General features: G+C 48.0%; 1 protein-coding gene across 1 annotated transcript; it reads left to right on the forward strand.

The window, feature by feature from the left end:
* The first annotated feature begins 3,225 nt into the window (after positions 1-3,225).
* DLL4 (delta like canonical Notch ligand 4) lies at positions 3,226-12,954 on the forward strand. The gene is made up of 11 exons (XM_042814695.1): positions 3,226-3,474; positions 3,567-3,830; positions 3,953-4,010; positions 4,636-4,905; positions 5,917-5,977; positions 6,086-6,216; positions 7,550-7,719; positions 8,842-9,061; positions 9,511-10,219; positions 10,955-11,063; positions 12,440-12,954. The coding sequence occupies exons 1-11, from the start codon at positions 3,421-3,423 to the stop codon at positions 12,443-12,445; spliced, it is 2,052 nt and encodes a 683-aa protein (XP_042670629.1). The 5' UTR covers positions 3,226-3,420; the 3' UTR covers positions 12,446-12,954.
* The last annotated feature ends 11,855 nt before the right edge of the window (positions 12,955-24,809 follow it).

Consider the following 24,809-nt stretch of genomic DNA (forward strand, 5'->3'; position numbering starts at 1 on the left):
AATCAGGCTTTTACTGGCAGCTGCACTGAGGGTGGTGCCTACAGCTTGCACTGAGTTACTCATCAAACAGAACCACATAAGTGAAATACGCTCATATCACAGAATCGTAGAATGATAGAGCCACTAACGTTGGAAAAGACAACGAAATCCAAATCCACTAAGTGGACCAAGTCCAACCATCAGCCCAGCCCCGTCAGACCTCCTAACGACATCCCTCAGTGCCACATCGAGAAGTTTGTATTATGTGTTTTGTTTTTTGCATTCATTCATTCTAAAGCAATACAGCTGCCTTCCAAAGGCACTCCTAGCACACCTACAGGAAGCGCACAAAGCCCCAGCAGCACCAAAACTGCATCCCCGAGAGCCACTTGCCCAGCCGGGTTCCTCTGCGATAACACAGCGCTAAATAAAACGGGATCGGTGCCACCGGCCGCAAGCAAGCAAAAGAGCGAGTGACCAAGGGGAGCTTTGCAGCGCGGTGCCGGCCGCAGCCCCGTGCCTGGGCAGCGGATCCCCGCGAGGGGCTGGGGCGAGGTTTGGAGCTGCTGTGGCATCTGGCACGAAAAAATGTCCCGGGAAGCTGTTACATTAAATGGCCAAATCGATTTATTGAATGGCAGGTGTTAGCTACAAACAGATGGAGAACATAAAGGCATAAGCAGGCATTTGTATGGAAAAGAAGCCATCGATTTGTAGCGAGAGGCTCAATAGTGATCGTTATACCCTTTAATAGAAATGTTCTTATTTTTATGGGCTCAGCTCCGAGCAACAATGGCTCAATGGGCACACGCCGCCGCGCCGCCCGAGCTCCGAGCTCTGCTCCTGGGGGGGTGGTCGGGCCGGGCGGGGTGGGGCCGGGCCGGGCGGCGCGGAGCGGCGCGGAGCGGTGCGTAGCCGCGCTGTCCCAGTTGGCACGCGGCGTGCCCGGCCGGCCCGTGGCAGCGCCCGCGCGGCAGATGAGGCACGCGCCGGCCTCATTACAATGAGAATGGACAGGCTGGAGGAGCCATGTGGCAGCAACAGTTTGCAAATCCCCCCTCCTTCTGTGCGAATCGGGAAACATTTCCAAACATTTGTACCCCAAATCGACCACATTAACACCCCTCGGAGCGGCTCTCCCTGGAGAGTTGCTCCGCGCTACGGCCATTTAGGCAGAAACAAAACAAGCAAGAGGGATTTTTCTTTCCTTTTCCCTCCCTCTTTTTTTTTTCTTTAGGCTCTCTCGGTGTGTATCAGCGCCGAGTCGATGCGCAACTTTCGAGCTAAGGGGTTTAAAAGCCACCGGGGGATGCTGCTCACGCAGCGCACGGAAGGGCTGGCGCTGAACATACGGGCAGGTTTCTAAGCGAGGCGGCCCCGAAACGCAGCCCGAAGGCAGCACCGGGGCCCGCGGCCCGCAGGGAGGTGCTCTGCGGTGTCCCCCCGCTGTGCGCCACATCGGGCGCGGGGAACTGGGGAGCGCCGCGCTCCCGCTCTCCGCCTTTCGGGCACAGCCGCCCGATGCTATCAGCGCAACTTTTTTTTTTTTTCCTTCTGAAGTCCGTGTGCGTGTGTCAACATGCAGCAGGTGGTTTGTTATATTCCCCGCGTATTACTTTATGAGGGGCTCTTTTTACAGCCGCAATCACAACAACGCCCCGGAGTCTCATTTTACGCCCCTATCGCAACCGCTCGCTCCGGCTCCGGGAAACGTTTGCCCGGCGGAGCCGCTCGGTGCCGGGATCGGGGAGGGGGGCGACGTGCGCGGCGCGGGACCGCGGGGAGTTCTGCGGAGCTGCGAGGAGCGGAGCCCCGCTCGCCTCTCCGTAACCTACATTAGCTGCGGGTCCATATGGTAGATGCTGCCTGTGGATCCCCAGCGCCGAAGCGAGGCCCTATTCTTGCGCGCCGCCCTGCTTGTGCCAGATGGTGCCTGGGCCGAGTGGCCATGCGTGGGGTGGCTCTGGTTAGCCTAATAAACGTCCAATACAAGTCAAAAATCAAAACACACACATACTAACATCTGCTAGAGCCCGCAGTACCCAGCTAGCCTTTCAATGCTGAATTAAAGAGCCCCACAGCCCTTCTGTTCCCCTAGGTTAGACACTCATTACCATTTATCAAGCACTGATGTTATCTGGCCTCTCATTTTATTTAGTACCGAAGCTATTAGCATCAGATTTGATTTTGACAGTTGACGCTGCTGCTGGTAAAGCCGGGATCTGGCCGGGCGGATCGCTGCAAAATTCCGAGCTCGTCGGCGGCACATTCCTCCTCCCGACCCGGTTACGGGTCCAGACAAAGGGTTCCCGGCGCGTGCCTCATGCCCCCGCGGGCACCCTGCACCCCGCGCCTTTATTCCCCCAGGGCCCGCATCCCGATCCGGGAACGCTTCCAGGGAGTGGCCGGGCCGAGGGTTCAGAGCGGTGCCGAGCCAGCCGGACCCTGGGACTTCCTCCTTATCGCGCTCCCCCAAAGGGCCCGATCCGTGGAATCGCCGCTGCACCAGGAGCGCCTTTGGGAGAGCTGCGGAGCCCGAGGGCTGCTCCCCAGGTGATCCACGCCGGAAAGGTTCGCAGCCGGGCGAGCCCGACGCTGGCACAAAGGTGGCAAGGCCTCATTACCATACAGCTGAGGGTTTATCTCTCCCTCCCCCCTCCGGCCTCCCATCCATTTAACAAGCTGAAATAAAAAGCCACATGAAAGGCCTTCTCTGTGCTCGGCTTTAATGAGGGACACGCGACCCAACAATAAGCGCACGCCACAATCAGGCCAAGGCTTTACTGGCGCACGCTGGAGCGCGGGCCGGCAGCGGCACAACGCCGCCAGCGGTCCGGCCCGAGCCCCGAGCCCCCCCCGCCCCAGGGCCGTCAGGGAGCGGCGCCCCGGGCGCCTCGGCCCGGCCGTTGCCTTCTGCCCGAGGAGCAGCCCCGGGGCGCGGGCGGGAGGGACGGGGCGAGTTTGGGGAACACGTCGAACCCCGCCACTCGGAGCTCCCGTCGTCGGGGGGAACAGAGCCAAGCGGCCGGGGGTTTGTCCGGCCCCGCGCGGAGCGCCGGCAGCGGGATTAGAGTGTGGGACCCGAAGGCTTCCGCAGCACCGGGCTCCGTTTTTCCAGAAAGGAAAGATGGAAAAGGGGAGGGATCGCCCGCTCGCTGACTGACAGTTTACATAATGAGCTCGCGAGGATGCGAGGCAACTATATAAACCGCTCGGAGGAAAGCAAGTTTCCCATTTACCGAGCGCTGCCGGCACCCGCCGAAGGAGGAGCCGTCCCGACGAGGCGTCCCCATTCCCAGCCCGCGGGCTCTGGAGTTTATAAAGCGCAGGATTAGCGCCCCGAGGGCACGGCCACACCTGGATTTACCTTCCGGCCCGCGGGCAGCGCCGCTCTCCGCGCTCGGCGGACCTTTTGGGGAATACAGAACGAGCGGCGCGAGGATGAGAGCGCGGCGCGCCTGCGGCCTGACGCTGCTGTTAGTGCTTTTGCAGCAGGTAACGGTTGGAGCGACGGCGAGAGGGGCTGGCGAGGTGTCAGTGGGTGCTGGCCGAGGTGTGACGGGGCTGTGTTGTGTTCCTTTGTGCAGAGCGCGTCCGGCTCCGGCGTCTTCCAGCTGAAGCTGCACGAGTTCGTCAACAGCCGCGGGGCGCTGGCCAGCGGAGAGCCCTGCGCCCCGCACTGCCGCACCTTCTTCCGCGTCTGCCTCAAGCACTTCCAGGCGGTGGTGTCGCCGGGCTCCTGCACCTTCGGCAGCATCATCACCCCGGTGCTGGGGGTCAACTCCTTTAGCATCCGCGACACGGAGCGGTTCGACAGCCCCATCAAGCTGCCCTTTAACTTCACGTGGCCGGTGAGCAGCGCGGGGCGGCGGGCGCGCTCCTCGGCCGAGCGGCGCGGGGCGGTGCGGTGCGGGCGGGGTGCGGGCGCGCCGCGCTGTGCTGTGCTGACGCTGCTCTTGCTCTCTGCCCGCAGGGGACCTTCTCGCTCATCATCCAGGCCTGGCACGCGCCCGCCAATTACCTGCCGCAAGGTGAGCGCCGCGCCCCCGCCCCGAAACGGTTAACGGCAGCCCGGCCCCGCCGCCCCCGGCTCAGATGTTTATGCGATAATTTCGGGGCCGGCTTTATCCGACCATCGGCAGTTAGTCCCCAAACGATGCCCGTCAGGGGCCGCTTTGATTCTGTCCCGACCTAATCTCCAACACAATTGCGTTTCCTGCGGTTTATTTTTGGCGTGGGAAAGAAAGGAGCTCAGCGGTGAGAAAGCCGCGAGGCTGCCAAAGATCCCCGGCCGCCTTTTCCTGTATTTTACACCTTTCTCGAATTCCGCCCTTTGGAAAGGAATAATGGCTTTGGGATGTTTTTCTGACAAGAGAGGAAAAGGATATTCCAGCAGCACTTTTGAAAGCCCTCGACGCGGAGCCCCCTCGGCCCGGGCTCTCGGCTACGGGTCCTTTCTCACACCGACCCCGCTCCCTCCATCCTTCAGGGCAGCAGCACGCTGACCCCGCTCCATTCCCACCGACGCGCTCCGTCTCTCCTCACTGGGGCCGGGGCAGCGCCGTGCCCTGTAGCACACACGTGGGTTCCCAGGGTGGGTGGTGGACGTGGCGGTGGTGTTGGCCGCAGCTTGATGCGCTACTTGGTGTCCCGCAGGCTCGCGGCCGCCGCCGGAGGAGTGGCTCATCAGCCAGATGGCTATCCAGCGGTCGCTGGCGGTGGGTGAGGTCTGGTCTCAGGATGTGCAGAGCAGCCTGCTGACCCAGCTGCGCTACTCCTACCGCGTGGTCTGCAGCGAGAACTACTACGGAGAGAGCTGCTCCCGCCTCTGCAAGCGCCGTGACGACCGCTTTGGGCACTATGTCTGCGAGGTGGATGGCAGCCTGACCTGCCTGCCTGGCTGGACCGGCGAGTACTGCACCAAGCGTAAGTGCTGCTCCGTACCCTACCGGTGGTGGCTGCCACACCAGCTCTCCAGGCCCCGCAGCCCATCTGCATAGCAGGGCCTCGGCCACTTCGCTTCAGTGAGTGCTAGAGGGATCACCTTGGTGGGCTGTGCTGCCCCTTGTCCTGTGCACTGGGCAGGCCTGTCCCGCTGGTGTCTTGCACACCTGCTGCAGCTTCCTTAGACCTTCACCTAGGCTAACCTGAGCCATAGCCTGAGACAAGAACACAAGTCAAGAGACCTTTGAGGAGGGGCAAACTGAGGGAGCTGTTTAGTGAAGGTACCCTGGGCCTAACGTGCATTGTCTCCTGCAGCAAGTGCATCAGGAGGCCCCATGCTGGATGCAGCATGTTTGCTTGTGCCCGCTAAGTGCAGTGCACCTGGTGGAGGCTCGGGCTGTGCTTTCACGCTGACCTTTCCACTCTGTGCCAGGAGATGAAAAGTGGCATGCTGAGGACTTTGCACTGCTGTTGCTGCAGCTGCCAATGTCATGCTGCACTTCTACACGTATGAAGAAACTTCAGAGAAGAGCTGATATCCCTGAGTCAGTCATACCTATCCCAAGTTACTCTGCCAGCAGCTTGTCTGCAGAGGCTTCCCCACTTCTGCTGCCAGTGGTGGGGCAGGTGTCGCACTGTATAGCGGGAATCTTTGCTGTGGGCTCAGGGCCCCGCTGGGTTTCTGCAGTCTTTTGTTAGAGTAAGCGTGGCTGCCGCCTCTTGCTGCTTTTTGAGAGAGCTGCAAGAGTTCGTGTTTGTTGTGTAAACTGAAAAAAACTAAGGGACAGCTTGTCAGATGTTGGCTCTCCCTGTTCACTTCCTCCTGCTCCGGAACTCCCCGTACTGAGAGTTTTTAAAACAAAGCTTTGAAAGTGCAAAACTGGTTTTCAAAGTATTTTTTAAAAGCTGGCGTTCCCCCTTTTACAAGTGTATTCTGTTGTCTGCACGTATTTACCTAAACATTTCTGCTCTTTTTTCCTGTCTTCCTTACAGCCATCTGTCTGTCTGGATGTGCCGAACAGAATGGATATTGCACCAAGCCTGGAGAGTGCATGTGAGTAGATGGCAATTGCAATCTGAATTTCAATTAAAATGTCAACTTGTAATAGAAACTTAAACTCTTTTCCATGTCATTAATGCTTTAATTTGACTCTTCTTGTAGCTGTCGTTCTGGTTGGCAAGGCCGCTACTGCGATGAATGCATTCCCCACATAGGCTGCCGCCATGGGACTTGTAAAACACAATGGCAGTGCATATGTGACGAAGGATGGGGTGGCCTCTTCTGTGATCAAGGTTGGTTCTGAGGGTTGTGCTTAGGGCTCTGGGTTGGATATTCCTTGGTCTGGAATTAAGGAATCTGATCCAGAATTAAATTTGTGTATGGTGTGTATACAGAGGTGTTATTTTGTACCAAGGCTGTCTCAGATACCAGTTCTTTATTTGTACTAGTTTCGGCTGAAAACAACCAAGCCTTTTTGGTAGCTCTTGTTTTTAAGAGAAAAACACCACCTGGGTGAGTGGTGAGTGGGCAAGTTTTCTGCTTTCTCAAGCTAAGTTTAATGTATTCCCTGTACAACGATAACAATTTACTAAACAGTTTCCAGCAGCAGTAAACACCATAATTTGGCCTTCCTTATTTTGCATACAAGGAAGTTAACTCATGTGATAAGTCTGGAGCATGAGAGAAAAATCATGTAAGCAAGAATGAAAAGTACAGGTTCCATTTTAAGGTACACCAGACCACTTCCACCTATTCAACCCAGTGAATCACTGAACTGTAGCCAGCTGAGCAGTCATGTCCTCAAGGCCATATATGCACTGCTGGTACTGAGATCATTAAATACTCAGAGCAAGTCAAGTGTTTGCAAGACATTTACAGGATTAAGATAGGGAAGCCTGAATTAAGCAGGAAAAGTAAAGGTGCAATTTTTTTTTGTTGTTGGTAGTTACCTATTAACCAATTGTGTTTCCATTACTCTGACATTTATAGTGCTTATAAAGATTCTCTACTTATGTGATATGGACTTGTGTGCTTAACCTCTGCCTGAAATTGAAAGGGAAAATAAAAACAACCATCTAGTTTGGCAGAGTATTTAGATAGTTTAAACTAATAACATTCATAACAACAGAACACAATAAATAAACAATAAAATATTTCCAATGTTTGTTTAAATCTCCAAGCCTAAATACTTCTGTTTCCTTCCTGCCTTCCCAGAATGTGCCTTGGAGCACACCTTTTAATGACAGGGCTAGCTCTTCTATCATGTGACATATTGTGCACAGAGTGTCTGTCGTGCCTCAGAGTGTCTTTCTGAGAAAATATCTGGAGTACATTGTTCACTTTGGCATCATTACAGCTAATGGGATTGCACCCCCAAAAAAGGGAGAACATACCAAAGCACTGAGAAAGAGAAGTTTCTCAAAATTCAGAGCTCGATTAGTAGACGTGTAAAATTCATAAGTCTCAGACATGATTAGAACTGATAATAACCTGATAAGAATCTCCAGTGTTGGTAGCAAAATTGAAGGCTTCATTTAAAACTCTTTGTTGATGAAGGTGTTTTTGTATGAATGTCTTTTGCTAGCTGTCAAACACTCTTTCTTCTAACACCTGGTATCTTTGCAGATCTGAACTACTGCACTCACCACAGACCATGCAAAAATGGAGCAACTTGCATGAACACTGGCCAGGGCAGCTATACGTGTTCATGCAAACCTGGCTTTACTGGTGTTGACTGCGAACATGAGATCAGCGAGTGTGACAGCAATCCCTGTAGGAACGGCGGTAGTTGCACAGTAAGGGCATTTTAAATGTAAAGTCTTTGTGTGAAGCAAGCTCCAGTATACCTTTTCAGAAATGGTTTTGTAACAACATAATGGGAATTCGATAGTACACAGGTTCATTACTGACTCTCACAACTACCATTCTGAACCCTTCCCTGGATGTGTCAGGGGAGGAAGTCTGTTACAGGAGGAGATGTATCATCTAGATTAGAACTAGTCAACTGATCCTTAGGTTTCTGTGGCAGCCATTATGAGATCTTGGCAAGATCCAAGGCTCGTGAGGGAGCGTATCTGTAAAATAAAAAAAATAAGCTTCCCAAACCAAGGTTCACAAAGAAATGTGCGGTCTATATTTTAATAGCAAGTAAAAGAAAATGTCTTTCAGCTATGGAACTGCAGCATCAGTTGATACAAGGGCAATCAGATGAAACACTTTGTGAAATGAAGTTCTGTATTTTCAGTTTTCTCATGTTTCAGTGTATTTTCAGACCCAGTCAATGACTGATCCAACATGCTGATAGAGAGTGATAGCTTATAGATACCAGATGTAATCTGACGCATGTTTTGGTTAAAGCTAATGCTCCAAGACCACCTAATTCCCTTCTCTCAAGGCCTTGGATATATATTGCTTATAAAGAGGAGACAAGTTTTGTTGTAACCTAGGTGGTGGGACTTTTCCATGGCAAAGCAAAATAACCCCTTTGGGGGGGGAAAAAAAAAAAGGGGAGGGGGTGGGGAGGAGGAAGAGGGGAGGAGCTCTTATGCCAACCTACACAGCTGCAATCAGGATATCTACCCTTTCTATATGTTATTCTGCTCTAGGACACTGGGGATCCCATCAGACAGTAGTGGCATTAGTCTTGTTTTTGTCCAGTTGCCTCTAGGCTCCTACAACTGTATCTGCTCCGCTTGTGCTGTTGCATGATTACTCCTATGTGCCAAATACAGCCAGTTCACAATCCTGCCCCCCACAGTCCAGCTTGCAGTTATTTACTCTGCAAATGCCATTTTTGCCACATCCAAGTGTGAATGAAGTGGGACAGAACAGCACTCGCTGCTGACCAAAAAAGAAACACAGGCACAACTATCATTTGGTGGCATCAAATAACAATGGCCTAATGTTGTGTTTTGCAGGATTTGGAGAATGGTTATCGCTGCGCCTGCCCCCCTGGCTACTATGGAGCTCACTGTGAGCACAGTGCTTTGACGTGTATCGATTCTCCGTGCTTCAATGGAGGCACATGCTTGGAAAAAGAACAAGGAGCCAGCTACACTTGTGTTTGCCCTTTTGGTTTCACGGGGTCAAACTGTGAAAAAAAAGTAGACAGGTGCACAAGCAACCCATGTGCAAATGGTGAGTCTTTCTTATAAAAAAAATAAATCTCATGGCTTCTCCACTTGTTTGTGCTTTTCAGTGCAGAAGTGATAGAAATCCAATCTGACCTCTACACTTCCTCTAATACATTAATCCCTCTCCCTCACTGTATTTCACATCTATCCTAATTTTGGTCTCTTGCGGGGGACTTTCACTGGCATTTTCTATGTTAAAAAAAAAAAAAAAAAGTGCATAAGCTTTATTATGGAATGGGAAAGCATTACGTACATTAAACCAGCATTATTATATATTTAGAAGTGGCATGGTTTTAAAGGGTGATCAGTAAGCTAGAAGGAAGCCTTAGATAGTTAGTTGTTTTGTAAAATAATCTCCCTCTTCTTGAGGTAGTTTTGCTTACAGGGTGGGAGAGCTTTATGTTTCTGAGCGAAACACATTGTATACTGATTTCTTTTTTACTTTTTCCTCAGATGGTAATTGCTTTTACCTTGGTCAGATTCGTGTGTGTCGTTGTCGGGCTGGCTTCTCTGGTCAGAAATGTGAGATTAACATCAATGACTGTGCCAGGAACCCGTGTTCCAATGGGGGAACTTGTCATGACCTGATCAATGACTACACGTGCACGTGCTTGCCAGGCTATAGCGGCAGGAACTGTGACATCAAGACCAGAGATGAATGTGCTTCTGGGCCATGTGAGAACGGAGGCACATGCTACAGTGGACTTTATAGTGCCAACTTTGTCTGCTACTGTCCTTCTGGCTTCATGGGCAGCCGTTGTGAACTACCAGTTTATTCAGTGCCCATCACACTTCCTCCTAAACCAGTCCCCTGGATTGCTATATCTATGGGAGTGGGGCTTGTGGCTTTGCTCATACTGTTCTGCATGATAGCAATGGTCATCAGGCAGATGAGGATGCACCCACAGCAGGACTTGGAGACAATGAATAACCTGTCTGACTTCCAGAAGGACAATCTCATTCCAGCTTCCCAGCTCAAAAACACCAATAAAAATAAAGACCTTGAAGTGGACTGTGGGCTCGAGAAGTCAAACTACAAACCCAAGAATCATAAACTGGACTACAATCTAGTAAAAGATCTGACAAGTAGAGGGACACAGGAAGATAAATATTACAAAAGTGAAAAGTGTTTAGGAGAGAAGTCTCCACTCCGACTACACAGGTGAGAATTTAGCCTTCCTTGTAGCCTCTGTAAGCCCCACACCTTCACACTGGCCTAGATGCAGACGAGAAAATGGGAAAAAATTGTTCTCAGGGAGAGAACACACAAAACAAACCAGAGCAAAGGCAGGAATTCTGAACTGAAGTATGAGTGCCATGGCCAAGTAGTATCCATAGCTAAATTAATTGAAAGCTTGTGCGCACTATGCTGGTAACATGAATGCTGTGAAGGGGAACAGGAGTGACCAGTCCAGTGATGAAAGTAAGAAGTATGTTTCCTTCCTCAGTAAATCACAGAGGAGTGATACTACAGCAAGTAGTGAATTAAAAATAAGTATTTTGCTTATTTAGAAAACACTGAAAAAAAGATTAGAGTGAAAATTACTTCCCCCTTCAAAAAAAAGGGCAGCTATTTGTTGGCTCCTCTATATTCTGATATGCGTACTGAAAGTCTTGCCTGGGTTCTGCTTGTGGCTGCTCTGCACTGAGGGATCTGAGGAGTACTTGACTAAATTGGACATGGCAGAAATCTAGCAAGACAGTAGCCATTTCTCACTTCCACTTCCCTAAAGTAAAATGTCTTGCCATCATATAGAACATGTGAAACTTCATCCTTTGCCCTCCTCTCCCTCACCTCCACAGCTATCTTGTTCCACGCCTACATATTCATGGTAGCATTTCAGAATCAGGCGTGTTAGAAGTCAAATAACACCTTTTTCTCTCTGCCCTGCTTTAGTGAAAAGCCGGAATGTAGAATATCAGCGATATGTTCTCCAAGGGATTCAATGTACCAGTCCGTCTTTGTGATAACAGAAGAAAGGAATGAGTGCATCATAGCCACAGAGGTAAGCAAGCACACTAATGAACAAACATAAATTCACAAAATAAGAGGCAAATCTATCCTTTAGAGCTGCAGCTGAGAATGATGCTGTTTTCAGGGATCTCAGCATACACCTCATCTCTTCAGTGGCATGCAGGAGTGCCCAAGAAAACAGAACGTATGTGGGGAAAAATAAAGAAATGAACAGCTCTGATTTTATTAAACCAGAGATTCTGTGTTTAGATAAGTCGGTGGGAGATGAAAGCACTGAATGTCAGCCTGTAAAGATTCAATATATCACAGGATTATTTCCTCTTAATCAGAGGAGAAAAAAAAAAAAATAGTTCATCGCCCCATTGATGTAAAGCTGTGCATTTTCTTTTTTTCACCCCCATTACTACAATAGATAATCTGTGTTCAGTGACAACAAGCAAAGCTTTAGCTTTCCAGCAGAAGATGAAAAGTAACTGAATATGTTAGTGGATAGGCAGAACAGCTATTTAGTAAGTCTGTAGTAAGACATGGAAGGAAATTTCAACTTCTTGGCATTTAGCTACATATTCGTGGCTGTAACAGAATTTAATGCTGTTTAAGTTATCCAGATGTTGACATTATTTTGAAAAGGCAAAGAACAGTACAAAAGGAGGAAGTGAAGATCCAGCTGGTTCCAAAAGGATTGTTGACACTTTAGAGAAAGGCCCAAAGAGAAGTTAAAAGCAATTTATCACAAACCAATACCTTACAGCGTAGTCACCATTAGTGCTCGTTTCAGTTAGAGACTCCAAGGAGAAGCTTGCTGTGCCATATAGCAGCGACCTGTGAAGTCAGATGAGCAGGATTCTGTCTCCCTTGCCAGGGTGGATATCAGATTTCAGCTTGAAGGCAAGCTGGAATATTAGTCAACCAACAATATTAAAAGTTTAAGACTAACAGAAAGGATTTTCAAAGATATAAATGATAGTTAAATGCTTCATTCCTGGTAGTAAACCCAAATACCATATCTTCCTTTTGAAGACCTTGCTGACAAAAGCTGATTTTTACATTGGTTTCCCCCAGAAGTATTTTTAATTTCAGAATGGCATACCCTGAAACTTTTCTGCAAAGCACATAAGCTATCCAGCTATACCATATGCTATTTACAGAGACATTATGTTAAACACCCAGATTTGTACGATTTATTCTAGGCTTTCCTTCCCTCACTTCAGGTAGGGAAGGCTACTTATCATACAGATGAGTTGTTTGACTATTCTCTCAGGATGCAGGCAAAACTAGTGAATACTGATAGCTAAACTGCAGTAATGTCTGGCTTATGTTACTTTGGTTTGACGTAACTATAGTTTGTTAGTTCTGCTGTATTCTGTGCTTCCTTCTCATTCCTCAAATTTTTCTATCCCCTGACAGGTATAAGACTGAAGATCAGCCTGTTTGCACCTCAGATTTGGTAATGCCAGTAGATGGACGTTCCTGCTGCATTGTTTACAATTCAGAACTGGATTGGACTGTTTGTAATTACATGCAACTTGCTGCTCTCAGGTGGAGGATGGAACTGGACAGACTGTGAATTTACTGAAAGATGCAATAGACTTATTCATTCTTACTGCTCTTGTTTGACATTTGATGCCACAAATCTCACTGGCTATACATGAAGGGAGGCAGAGGGAAGAGAGAGGGGTTAAACATGTTAACTTTTGATTTGCTTTTGAAAGATACTGAGGCCAATTCCTCATGGACAGACCCGTGGCTTTCCAGAACTTTGGTATGGGAGGTGCTGGTAGATGAGGAGGCACTTAACTGTCACAGATGTTGCTGTGGAAGGTGTGAAGAAAGGTGCATGGCTGTGCAGATAATGGATACAGTATAAATGAGGTCTCCACTTTTTTTTTTTTTTTTTTTTTTTTAAATGGGTTTAAAAGTGCCTAAAATCTGTCAAGAGAATCTAATGAGCCCAAACAGAGACTCAACTGCTCTTGCAGTTACCTGAGCAGTATTGGGCAGGGGTGATTGACACTTCCTGCTACACGTCCACTTGCATCTCCTCTCTCCTGCTGCATGTACTGGAGACAATTCAAGGGGCAAGAGGAGGAAGGAAAGAGGGGGACTGAATTTACATGTCATTGCATTTGGTGATGCTTTGGAGAACTGATTGACCCAAGCCACAACATGGGACAGGATTTTCCTGGATTTAAGCATTTGAGAAGGGAAAGATGTGGTGAGAAGGAATGTCTACTGCCTGTTTCCCATTGATAATGAGGAGAGACATGATCCCAATCCTGTCTGAAGCCTTACATCTGCATTTAAAATCAATTGGCTCCTAGAACCTTGTATGTGCTGAACAGTCTCAGCCGTTCTCACGCCTTTTGCACTACCAGCGATTGTGAATAGACATTCTCTTTTCCCTTCCTCATTCTCTCCCTCAGCCCCCTTATAATGACACAGATTTGGGGGTTTACGTTGTGTTTCTGACTTAGGTGCCGCCTTCTTCTGCAAATGGTCTCAAAGTTGCTGCTGTTAATTTCCAAAGGAGAAGCAGCAGTGTCATCCCCCTATTTCTCCATCAGGTTGCAAATTGCCGATTCTGTCCTTCATCCTGGTTCCAAGTGCCCAATATCAAAGCACCCACTGAGATGCCCTCCACCAAGACAGGTGGAGAACAGAGTCAGAAGGTTCTAGGCTTGTCTCATTTCTTTTACACCTGCCCACCGCTGCACGGGGAAGGGGAACACCGCCCTGGACAGCAGAGGCCTGCAGAAACTCTTATTAAGCATTGACAGCAATAATATTGGACATCCCAGAGGAAAGTGCTGTGATAGTAATGACATGAGACTGTGCGGTGGGGCAGAACGAGGAAGGAAGAAACAAAATCTCTTTGAAGAAACCTGCATCATACCATCTCTTGGACAGTGACATCTCTCTCATGCCCTTGTAAATCCTGTTGGACTAGCCCACCTACTGCCTTGAACTGTGCAGACAAGACCCCTTTGTAATGTCCACTACTGACCTTCTGCTCTGACCGTGTAGGACCGTTTGGAAGATGACCTTCAGAAATCAATAATATGGGTTTTAGTTCATCTGTTTGTAGTTTATTTTGAAGACTAGTATTTCAGTAATTTAAAAAAAAATTCAGAAGCACTGAACTTTCTACGTTTTATAACATTATTTTGTATATAATGTATATTTATAATCAAAACAGAAGTGTAAATATGTTTATTACTTCTCATGTAATGTTTTTAATGTGATGACAAAGTTTGAATTTTATTTTTTTTTTTTTTCAAGCAATGAAAATACTTTCCTGCTACCATGGAGTTCATTGTGGTTTGTCCTTCTACACTTCAGGTTCCATGATTTTTGTGGCAGCCAAAGTTACCTGCAGCCCCATAAATCCACCCATGGAGCTTGTCCACCCATTCCTCAAAGGCAGTCCCACATTTCATTTTGCACACCAGCTACTGAAGGCACCTTTTATATCCATCGATCAACAGAGTTGTTCAGCTGAGTAGTATGCATCTGACAGACACATTATTTATACCATGATTTGTGATATTGAAGTCATAAACATATACGATTTAAATATACACGTTATTATATTTATATATTATCTTGCCATAGAGCGGGATTGAACTGTCAGGAAAGCTACTTCTGTTAATGTTTCCCTCCTTGACAACTTATGACGTGGAAGATACAGATTTGATCCCGTTTCAGGGTACTGGCTTTAGGTTCATAGAGCAAGATTAATTTTTTTTTTTAACTCCTTTTCTGCCAATATTTTTACTAAGACCCAAGTTTCACCCTGCTCAGCATCTACATCTACGCTTGCAGAACTATACCCCTGTTTGAGTGGGATTTGTATTTTGCTCATGGGACTGGAGGGAGTTTCAGACCTTTTCCTCCCACCGTCCCTTTGCTACACCAACAGCAATATCCTCCCCAGCTATCACAGTCATTATCCTCCCCAACCCTTTTGGAAGATGCTTCCACAAGAAGTGTAAAAAACCATGCTTGTATGAAACACTCCCTGCAAGCATATTAGCCTTTGAAACGCATACATTTAGAGGCAATTAGATCTCCTGCTAGATAGCTAGGTGCAGCACAGCCAACATCTGAATGCACAAAAGCAAGAACTGTAAGAACAGGAAACCTCTGCTGCTCTACTTTAAAAAGTTTTCTTTTTTTCTGTTTTTGACAAAATGCCAAAAGAGCATCTTAGCATTGGATTCCTTTCTTATCTTTCCCAAAATAAAATCTAACCAAAACTCGCAGGTTTAAAAAGCAAAACAAAAAACCAACCCGCAGACGTGAACAGAAGAACCATAACAACTTATTTCTACTTTCTCATTAAAATACTGCAAATAATGGCTTATAAGGATCCTTCTGAGTCTATCGCTAAGGTTACATAAATGCTATTTACTTTGGATGGTTTTTGTTTCTCCCTCCTAGTTCTTTTCTTAGCAAAATTAACTTTCAAATCCCAATCAATTTCCCTGGCTACCATAAAAATAAACTTAAGATGAAACTCAGAAATAAAAAGCCACCTCCCCCTCCCCAAACATTCACCCTGTAGAGCAAATTATGAAAAACAAGCCATTGACAAAAAGCCGAGCAGATGCTCCCTGCTTGCAGTCCTTCCTCGGCAATGTGAAATAAACCCAACAGATGCCTCTCTTAATTGAGCACATGGATTACATACACACATGCACTCTGTCCTGCTTAAAACAAAACACACACAAAAATCAAACGGGAAAATAGCCAGAGAACTCTTCCCAAAACCCAGGCAAGCAGGAATGCTAAGACCAAAAAAGACTCTGCTCTTCCTGCTCGAAATAAGACAGGAAACCGTATCTATAGGCAGAAGGGAGTTGAAATCCATTAAAACCCATGGACTGATTATGTAGATCCCACAGGGTAAAGCAGGTATAACACATGCTTTTGTGTATCCACACAGGAGAGAAGAAAAAAAAAAAAAAAAGCTTGAGTTTACAAGGAAATCTGTGAATATTTACTGGAGGCAGTACCGCACCACACAGCTACCAGAATAGATCACAGATCCTACACAGGAAAAACAGGAGCTGTGCCTGCTTCCACACAGGAGGAGATGGAAAGCATATGTGAATCTATGCACGTGTGCACATCCCCAACTCCTTGCCAAAGAAATTACAAGCAAACTAGCTGAATACATATCATGACCTGGATTTAACCCACAACTCTGGCCAGAAGTTCTCTCACCAGGGTGCTGCGCGCTGCCTGCCCTCCAGGTGAGAACATACACGTACTCTGGGAGGAGCTCTGGGTCCTCCTGGGCTGCCAGGGCTCACCGGGACTTTAGAGACTCCCCGAGGGCTACAGATAATTGCAGGACTGTAAATGCGCTGACAAACAATGCCTTATAGACTTCCCAGAGCCAACTATGGGCTCTCACTAACTCCTCTTAGGACAATTTGCCCTAACCATGGTTTGATTATGGGTTTGGCTTGAGGACTGCACTTATTGGTTTCCCGATTTAAAAGACCACCCAAACTCACTTAACAACAATGTGAATAAGCAGCAATCGTAAGATCAGAATCCTGAAACACTCAGAAAACTTCAGTGTTTGCTCCTATTATAACTTAACAGAAACTATTTCTCAGCTATAGACAGAGCCCAGTTTCAGGGCCAGGCATTGTTGTTGCACTTTCAGCTCCAGCCCTGCAACATCTACCTCTCTGAGCTGTTTTCTTATAGGGGGAAACAGCTGCTGGGATAAACCCGTAACTATAGCACCCACTGGTGCTGAGACAACACGCAGCAGCACAGCACTGAAAAGGCAGCAAAGGGGAGGGAGTTTAATTAGCTCAAAGAGGGATGCTTGCAGAAATTATGCTTGATACAGAACCTGCCTAAAGTGGGATACAATGCAAAGCACATTTTATCTTGCACAGTACTTGTCCAGCGGCAGCACTCAGCCTTGGCAGAGCTGCAGGGAGAGGCTGAATTTGCCACAGTGCAATTGCAAACATCCAATCCAGCAGATAATGCAATCTCTGTAAAAACACATTTCAAATACTTGCATTGTGTCTCAGACTTTTCATTCACTCATGCACAGCAAGCTGTGAAAAACCTGTATTACAGTGGCTTAAGCAAAATAATGTGTTTACCTGTCATTCCCTTATCTTGCATACCTGATTCATGAATACATACTGATTTTACAAATCAGATAAGGCACTCCCAGCACATTTTGCTCACAATCCAAATTCCAGTTGTGGAGAATTGTCATAATTCAGTGGCCCTTTGCCACACTTCTCTATTTTCACAACTTGATTTTATGGCCTCTCTAGAGACTCAGCACCAAGCCTTCCCACCCTGCTCTCCCTGCTAAAGTTTTGCCAGATCAGCTCCCGAAGCCCACAGGCAACAACCTGCCGCTCTGCTGGCCAGAGACATTTGTCCCCAGTCATTCTCCCACCTGCTCTAACCCTGCCTACTCTGCTCCCAGACAAGGTCTGGGCAGTACTGTGACTCAGCTCTATAAAACAACCTTTCCTCTGCCTCGTCACTCAGAAGCAGTATCACCACTGCCATCTGCACCCCTTATCCTGTGCAGCTGTGTGGCTCTTTTCTGCAGCACTGCTGTCTACCATGCTGCAGATTTAGGACAAGACTCTCTCCAATTCACGTGTGTAGATAAATAATTTAAGGTGTTAGATCAACTGTTCATGCATAGTGTTTGGTTCTGGAGACCAGCATATGCTTTCTCTCTTTCCCTTTAAAATCCTGATGCAAAGCATCACCTTCCCACATGTGCTCCCTTCTCCAAGGAAAGCTTGGCTCCCTCCTCCAGTTCACTGTTCAGCTGTTAGGAGACACAATGGAGAAAAGACACAAAGTTGATCTTCATACAAGATACACCCAGTAACCCAGAGACCTTCTCTAGCTTCCAGTAACCCACCATAAGCTGCTTGCAGGCTTTGTGTGGCTCTCCAAGCCGCTGGGCAGGAAGAAGCCAAGGAAAAGTTTTCAAATGCAGGGCAAAGAGCTGGCTGGAAAATAACTTCTCCTTGAGCTGTTATCTCAACATCTTCCTGAGATTACCACGTAAGTATGAAAGGGGAGACCTGCAAGCTAAGGGCTAAAACCTTCTTTATGTCCTCTACGATCACTGTGCCATCTTTCCTCCTCCCAGTGACGGGGATGGTGGCTCAGCCTTTCTCTAATTCTGCAGCTGACTCAGCCTGCAGGCTGCTCTGCAGGACAGTCCTAAGGTGCAGAACAGCACCTTGTTCACAGCTGTGTTTTGCAAATAGTCAGATAAACAAGGAAAGCGTGCAGTTTAAGGAGAGGCTGTTGGTGATAGCATTTTTTTTATCTGCGCTTTATGGCTTATTTGTTGAGTTGTTGCTGGCTTTACAGCGGTTTGTTGATTATGCTCTTAAATAACTGCCTAGAAGGTCAGAGAGGCACCACATTTGTTTTTTATAAATTAAATTAAAACAACTCATATTTAACATCCAAACAGATCTGGTGAGAGCTAGGCTTACAGCTGGAGAGCCTTCATGAGCCAGAACAGGACCTGACCATCCCTGGTAGCATGCAGCTCCCTGCACTCAAACATATGGCTCCCACGACAGTGTGTGAGCAGGGCTGCTGAGGCCAAAACTCCTGGTACAAATATGAATCATTATGCATTCAAGGTTAATTTTCTATTAATGCTGTTTAATATTTGCTTTACAATTTCTGCTTTGGCAGAAAATGCCAAAGCATTTTTGTTTGCACTTGTTTGTTCTCTAGAAGACTGTCAGTGAAGAAACACAAGAGAACCTGAACAAAATATATTATGAAAACAACAACATAACAACAAAACAATAAAAGTATGATAACTGCAGAAGAAATGGCCCTGCTCTAAATCACCTCTTTCAATTCAGACACCAGGTCCTGGTGCTAGCTCTTCAACAGCTCCTCCTATTCCCACATTTCCTTATACCAAAGCAGCTCTTGCCTTCCTCCGAACCGCTTCTTTCATGAAGTTTTTACGCTGATTTTCAACATAGTAATGGTATTTATGTTTCGTTGTAAGCTGCTCAGGAGGAAGCTTCTGAAGGTCTGCAAAACACCGGACAAGACTTCTGGAGCTCACTTACTTACATCCCCATAAAAGGTAAAAATATCCTTTGTAATTACAAAAAGCTGTTTTTCCAGTGAGACAAACGGGCAAGGAATGCTTAAGACAGATCTATTTCATCCCATACGTGATGTTCCACAATCTGGCAACTTCAGATGATTCAGATTCATTTGGAGCAAGTTCCCCCATCCCCTGACTACAGCCATCCAAACACAAAACTTCTAGATCAGGCCAACCACACCTCTAGATTGACTCAAGCTCACAGAGTTTCTATGGGGTTCATGAAGAAAGGCAGATCCCTTCAGCTCTGCTCCATGGAGAGGCAGCTGAAATAACAGGGCAACTCTGAGAGGATCAGCACCATTAACCGACAGCCGATGGCCGTGACGGACTGGGCTGTGCAGGACGCATCTTTATAGCTGCACTTTCAGCTGGACACTCATCCCGTGTCCTTCAGCTCCCTCCCTTCAGCACCGCTCTGCTCACACACGAAGGAGTTAACGACACCAACGCGCCTCGAGAGGATGTTGTGAGGATTCATTCATATCTTTCAGATTCCTCGGGAAAAGCAGCTGCGGAAGTGCAAATTATCGTTTGCCGTTCCCATCTTATTGTTTAAATAGCAGCTCAGTGTAAACACTATCTGGGAAAGCAAAACGGCCGTGCGCGAGTGTGCGGGGCCGAATCGCTCCCTCCTCTGGCACCCGTGCTGGAGGAGCGCTTTCCTTGCGCTCGGGCCCAAAGCGGGTGCATTGTGCTTCCATGGCCGCTTCCTGTTTGTCACCTCGTGACATCATTTCCTGCTTCCTGCCCGATTACAGCTGTGCCAACTGTTTTCCTCAGGCCTCGACCAGCTTCCCACCGCCCCCCTTTGCTTCCCAAGCAGAAACAGTGCAATAAACACCAGCCTTGGCACAGCCGTGCCGCCCCAGTTAACCTCCCCGCTGCCACAGCTCCATGCAGGGAAACCAAACTAGGTGGGGATGGCTGCGACGCGCCAGCGATGGCCACCACGCAGCTGGCCATGGCATTGACGCCTCCAGCAAGGCGGCCCCACGTGAGGCTGCCCACATGCTCGCCCCTCGAGGTCGACGCGGTTGGGAGATGGGGTTTGCGGATGGAGCTGGGCAGGCCTCACCCCCAAGTCCTACAGCTGCGGCCCCGGCCGGACAAAAGCACAGCCGGCCCCGAGCAGCGGCGGCGCTTCCCCGCAGGCCCTGCGCGGCGGGCAGGGCACGGCCGGCAGGGGGCGCCCCGGCAGCGCGGCCCGCCCACGTTACAGCGGTCACTGCGGGAGAGGCTCTGTGTTTATCACCCCTGCGGCTGAAAGGCTTCCCCGGACAGGATCTGCGCGGTGGAAAGCAAACACCCTGCGGTTTTTAAGGCCTAGGGAACAGGGATGTGGGAAGCGCTACGCAAGGGCCCTTCGGTAAAGCAAGCGCTGTGCCTCATGATTCACTCCCCAGGCCGGCTGGATGTGGCGCCTGTGCTCCTGCATTTTTCTCTCTTGCAAGGATCTCTTTGCAAGGCCCTCTCATCTAAGTGCTTTGAGAGTAGAAGGTAATACTACCAGTAATCGATAGCTTTAAGGCACAGAATGCATTAAAGAAGGCAGACTGTGTACTGCTAAGCAGAGGTGGTGTTCCGGACGGCACGGTGAAGGGCAGCCATCCATAGTGCAGAAGACGCATCAGTGGAGGGTTTGGTCTGGGAAATCAGAGAGCTGCTGTAACGACATGGTTGGGGAAGGGGTGCTCTGGGTTGGCTCTGCAGGTGAGAGGCTGAGGAACACTGCTTCTGCCTTTGTGAGTTCTCATCTGCTGTGTACACAAATGCATCTGTGACTCTTGCTTGCGTGTCCACCTGCAGAAAGCCTACAAGCCTGGTGCTGCCAAAGCTCAGAGCATGTGGGGGAGAGATCAGAACAGCTCAGCGACCAAGCTGCTGCCTGAAGCTTGAGCAGATTGAAGCTTAGCAGGATGCCAGCACATGGCATCTGGCTGGCGCTTCATCATCTTACATTTCACCTACCACAGACAAAACAAAGCAAAATTCACCACCACCACAATAAAAAGCACCTCTGTTCCTTCACCTTCTGCCTGCCTTGTCTAAATATTCAAAACTATTTGAGGAAGGAACTATTCTTTGCTGCAGCATAAACAATACTCAGGTGCATCTGAACCACAGCACAGGAAAGACCCTGGACATCCTGAACTACAGAATGAAGACAAAGTGGCCGTAGCTGTTGAAATGAAAGCTGATTTCCCAAGCTGACCCTAACTGAACATGACAAATACATGCTTTTACTACTAAAGCATCCAACAATAAGACTGTACCAGTGATTTCAGAGCAGCATAAAGCTTTATGTCTATTCTATTTGCACAGTGTTGTCAGAAGTCTAAGTGGGCAATGGTAGCAGGGCACATTCTGTTCATTAACTGCATTACAAGCTATCCCACCACACGTAACTGTGGGGCACATTGCTGGGAATAGGCAGGAGAGAAACAGATCCTACCACGCTAATCCAAACTGGCAGCGTGTGGGAGTGGGTGAGAGTTCTGGTGCTGAAGAAGTTCTTCATTGTGTACCAGCTATGACACACAGATTTTATCCTTGGAATCCTAAGCGGCTTCATCTGTGCTGGAGGGCTGGGAGTAGTGGGAAAGGACAGTACATACTTGCAATAGATCCATAAGCTTCGTGCGTGTACACTCAAAGCTCTTCTGGAGCCAGAAAAACAACTTCTCTGAGCAACACTATACAGCTGGTAGAAGTTTATGGAGTGCTCACAGCCCGTGAGTACAGCACTGGGGCAGTGCAGGATCAGATTAAGCGGCAGAAAAATGCCTGCCACAAGAGGCACCCTAAGAGCAGAGCTGTGCTGTCTCTTGGAACTGCAAGCCCAGCAGTGCAATGCCCCTGTACAGTCTGGTTAATGGGGAATAGAGCAAGGGGGATGACAGTTAAATGTCCTGTGCTGCATGGACACAAGCATGCACTGTTACTCTAAGCAAGTTTTTTTGGCCACAGGGACAGCTTAGTAACACTGGGAGTACACATGCATCATTGCTTGATCACAGATTAAAGGTACCTGCCTGAAGTGCTTTTAAAAACAAATAAAGGAAAAAACCCAACATGTTTAGAGAGCTTTGCACAGCTCTTGGGACTGCAACAGCAAGGTCACAAGTGATTGATATATAAGAAGTCCATACTGCAATGGAGAATATACCCAAGGTGTTGCGGAGTGCTGCCTGCAGGGAGAGGTGCTAGGCTGGAGCCAGAGCAGAAGAGTGTGTCACAGAACTTATGTTACAGTATAGACAAAGGGGGGCATCTTGAGCATTTCCAATGAGACCAAAAAGCCATCTCCCTCCTCCCAGGTCTGTAAGATGTGGAATAGACTCTACTCTTTCAGAAACCTGGGAGCTCCCATGGAGCCAGAGACTAGCTCTAGCCCCAAGAATTGCCCTGAGGTAGAGAGTAGCCCAATTTATAATTTTCTAGCACTGGATGAATAGGTCCAAACTGCCTTTGCATTAACCTGTGCACACTGAGCTCATATCTTCCTCTGGTTCTCTGCTTTTCTACAAATAAAAGCATTGCTGGACAGTTCCAGCATGCCATTCCCTATCACCCAGACAGATCCCATTCTGGAGCATGAGGAAAGCTTGTGCTAACAGAAGAACAAGCAGTGAAGAGGCAGGGCGCTCAGCTTTGACTTCTCAGCCAACTTCATACTAGTGTACTTGCACCGGCTCCAATAGAGTTACATGAGTATGAATCAGGATCACAGGAACACAGGGTAAAGCATCTATTCCCTTTCTCCTCCCTGCACCTTCTGTTCAGGCTCTGCACTACAGCCTACAGTGGGGGGTAGAGCTTTGAGACCCTCTGTCAGCATAGGCTGCCTCGTCATTGAAGACAAACACCTCTCTGCTCTGTCCTCCACCTCACTGTCAACACTGGGGGATTTACCAGAGTTACTGTAAGAGCACAAGCTGAAGGCAGTGCTGAAAAGCCTTGTTTAAGCTTCAAAAACATTTGATTTGCTTTCCTTAAGGAACTTCACCTTGGAATTGCAGGTCCTGTGGGTATTTGTTTGTTTGCTCTTTTTAAATAAATATCTAATTACTTCCATCCATCCTCTTTGTATTCCAGGCCAGCAGCTGATAGTGACACTTGAGAAGGACTACATAGGATAAACCTTTGTGTTCTTGGGCCACTGAGAAGCTCGCTTGTGATCTCTAGCCTTTTCCACTTGCCCTTCCTTGTGGAGAAATTCCTGCTAGCTGAGGATGACATTCCTGCCAGACTCTGAATATCATCATATGGAGATCTGCTCCCACACAGAAGGGCGCAGGAAAGATGATGTGCTAATGAGCTACCTTATCCCTGCTGTCAGTTCACTGAGTCTCCCTCCTCCTCACCCCTTCCTCTGAACCACAAATGTAATTGCTTTCCAGCAGCACTGCAAAGAGCCCAGTTCATCTGCAACCCTGAAATCTCTCCAGAGGGCAAAGTCCTGGCATTGTGCTCCAAATTATCTTGTTTTTTCCTCTAGAGAAGAGGGAAGGAAATACCAACCAGGGCACCAGTGCAGCCAGACTGATTGATTGAAAGAGGGCCAGCATCCCTCTTGCCATCGGACTACCCAGGCTGTCCTGCCAGCACTCAGCAGGCTATCGCACGCCTGTTGCCACCGTGTCACTACTGCTGCTATTCTGCTTGGCAATATGACTAGTGCCCGAGTCTGCTCCCCCACATCCTTCTCAATACATTGCCTGGTGCAGTACTTAGCAACTAGCAAGCAATATGATATCTAATAAAAAAATTGTATATCCCAATGCTTAATTTATCTCTCTTGCTCCATAAGAAAAAAATTCTTGTCTCTCCGCCATTAAATATCTTTGACCTACCTACTGCACCACAAATATATGTAAAATATGCTGTCATCTTCCAAATAAGCAGAGTGGTGTCTCTTGAAAGGTTCACTTGAAGATTTGCCTTGGCACATGGAGCATGGGAAATGAGCAGTTCACTTGGACCTGGCAAGCTACTTTCTCTCCCCTGCTCTTTCCAGATGTGAAGTGGGGCTGATACTCACTCACCCACCTCTGAGAGGGACAGTGTGAGGCACTCATGTGCCTCAATGAGTTACACTCAATTAGCCAGAGTAAAAAAAGAGTTCTGCGCATTACTAGAGGATACTGATGCAATGTCAGAGCCTGCTCAGGCAAGAAGAATGCACAGATTAGAGCATGGTCAACATTATGATTCAATCGTGATCTGTTGAAGGCATCAAATCATTTCAGGTGTCCTGGCTGTCAGCATCTTTCTTCTACATCATCTCTCAACATGCAGATTAGAGATTGCTGGGAGGGCAATGGTTCTGGTTAATGTCCTTGGAAATGAATGAGTTATGGCTGCTTTCTGAGTAGTCCAGTCACAGACCCTGATGTTATTTGTTAAGTCCAATGCACTGAGTGACCAGCAGACACCACAGAAAATCTGAGGAATTCAGCTTCTAACTGTTTTGATCCAAATTTTTTCTTGGTAAAGGCCAGTGCAGCCACCAGCTGGCTCACCCTAATGGATTTCTCCCGTTTTAGGATTCCTTTGTGTTCTTTACAGCCAGTGCCCAGGAATCTGATGCAACCTTTGCTAAGTATCTCACCAATACTG

The sequence above is a fragment of the Centrocercus urophasianus genome, unplaced genomic scaffold (assembly GCF_019232065.1).
Source record: "Centrocercus urophasianus isolate 14NV4802_14NV808 unplaced genomic scaffold, USGS_Curo_1.0 seq_14, whole genome shotgun sequence".
NCBI lineage: Eukaryota > Metazoa > Chordata > Aves > Galliformes > Phasianidae > Centrocercus > Centrocercus urophasianus.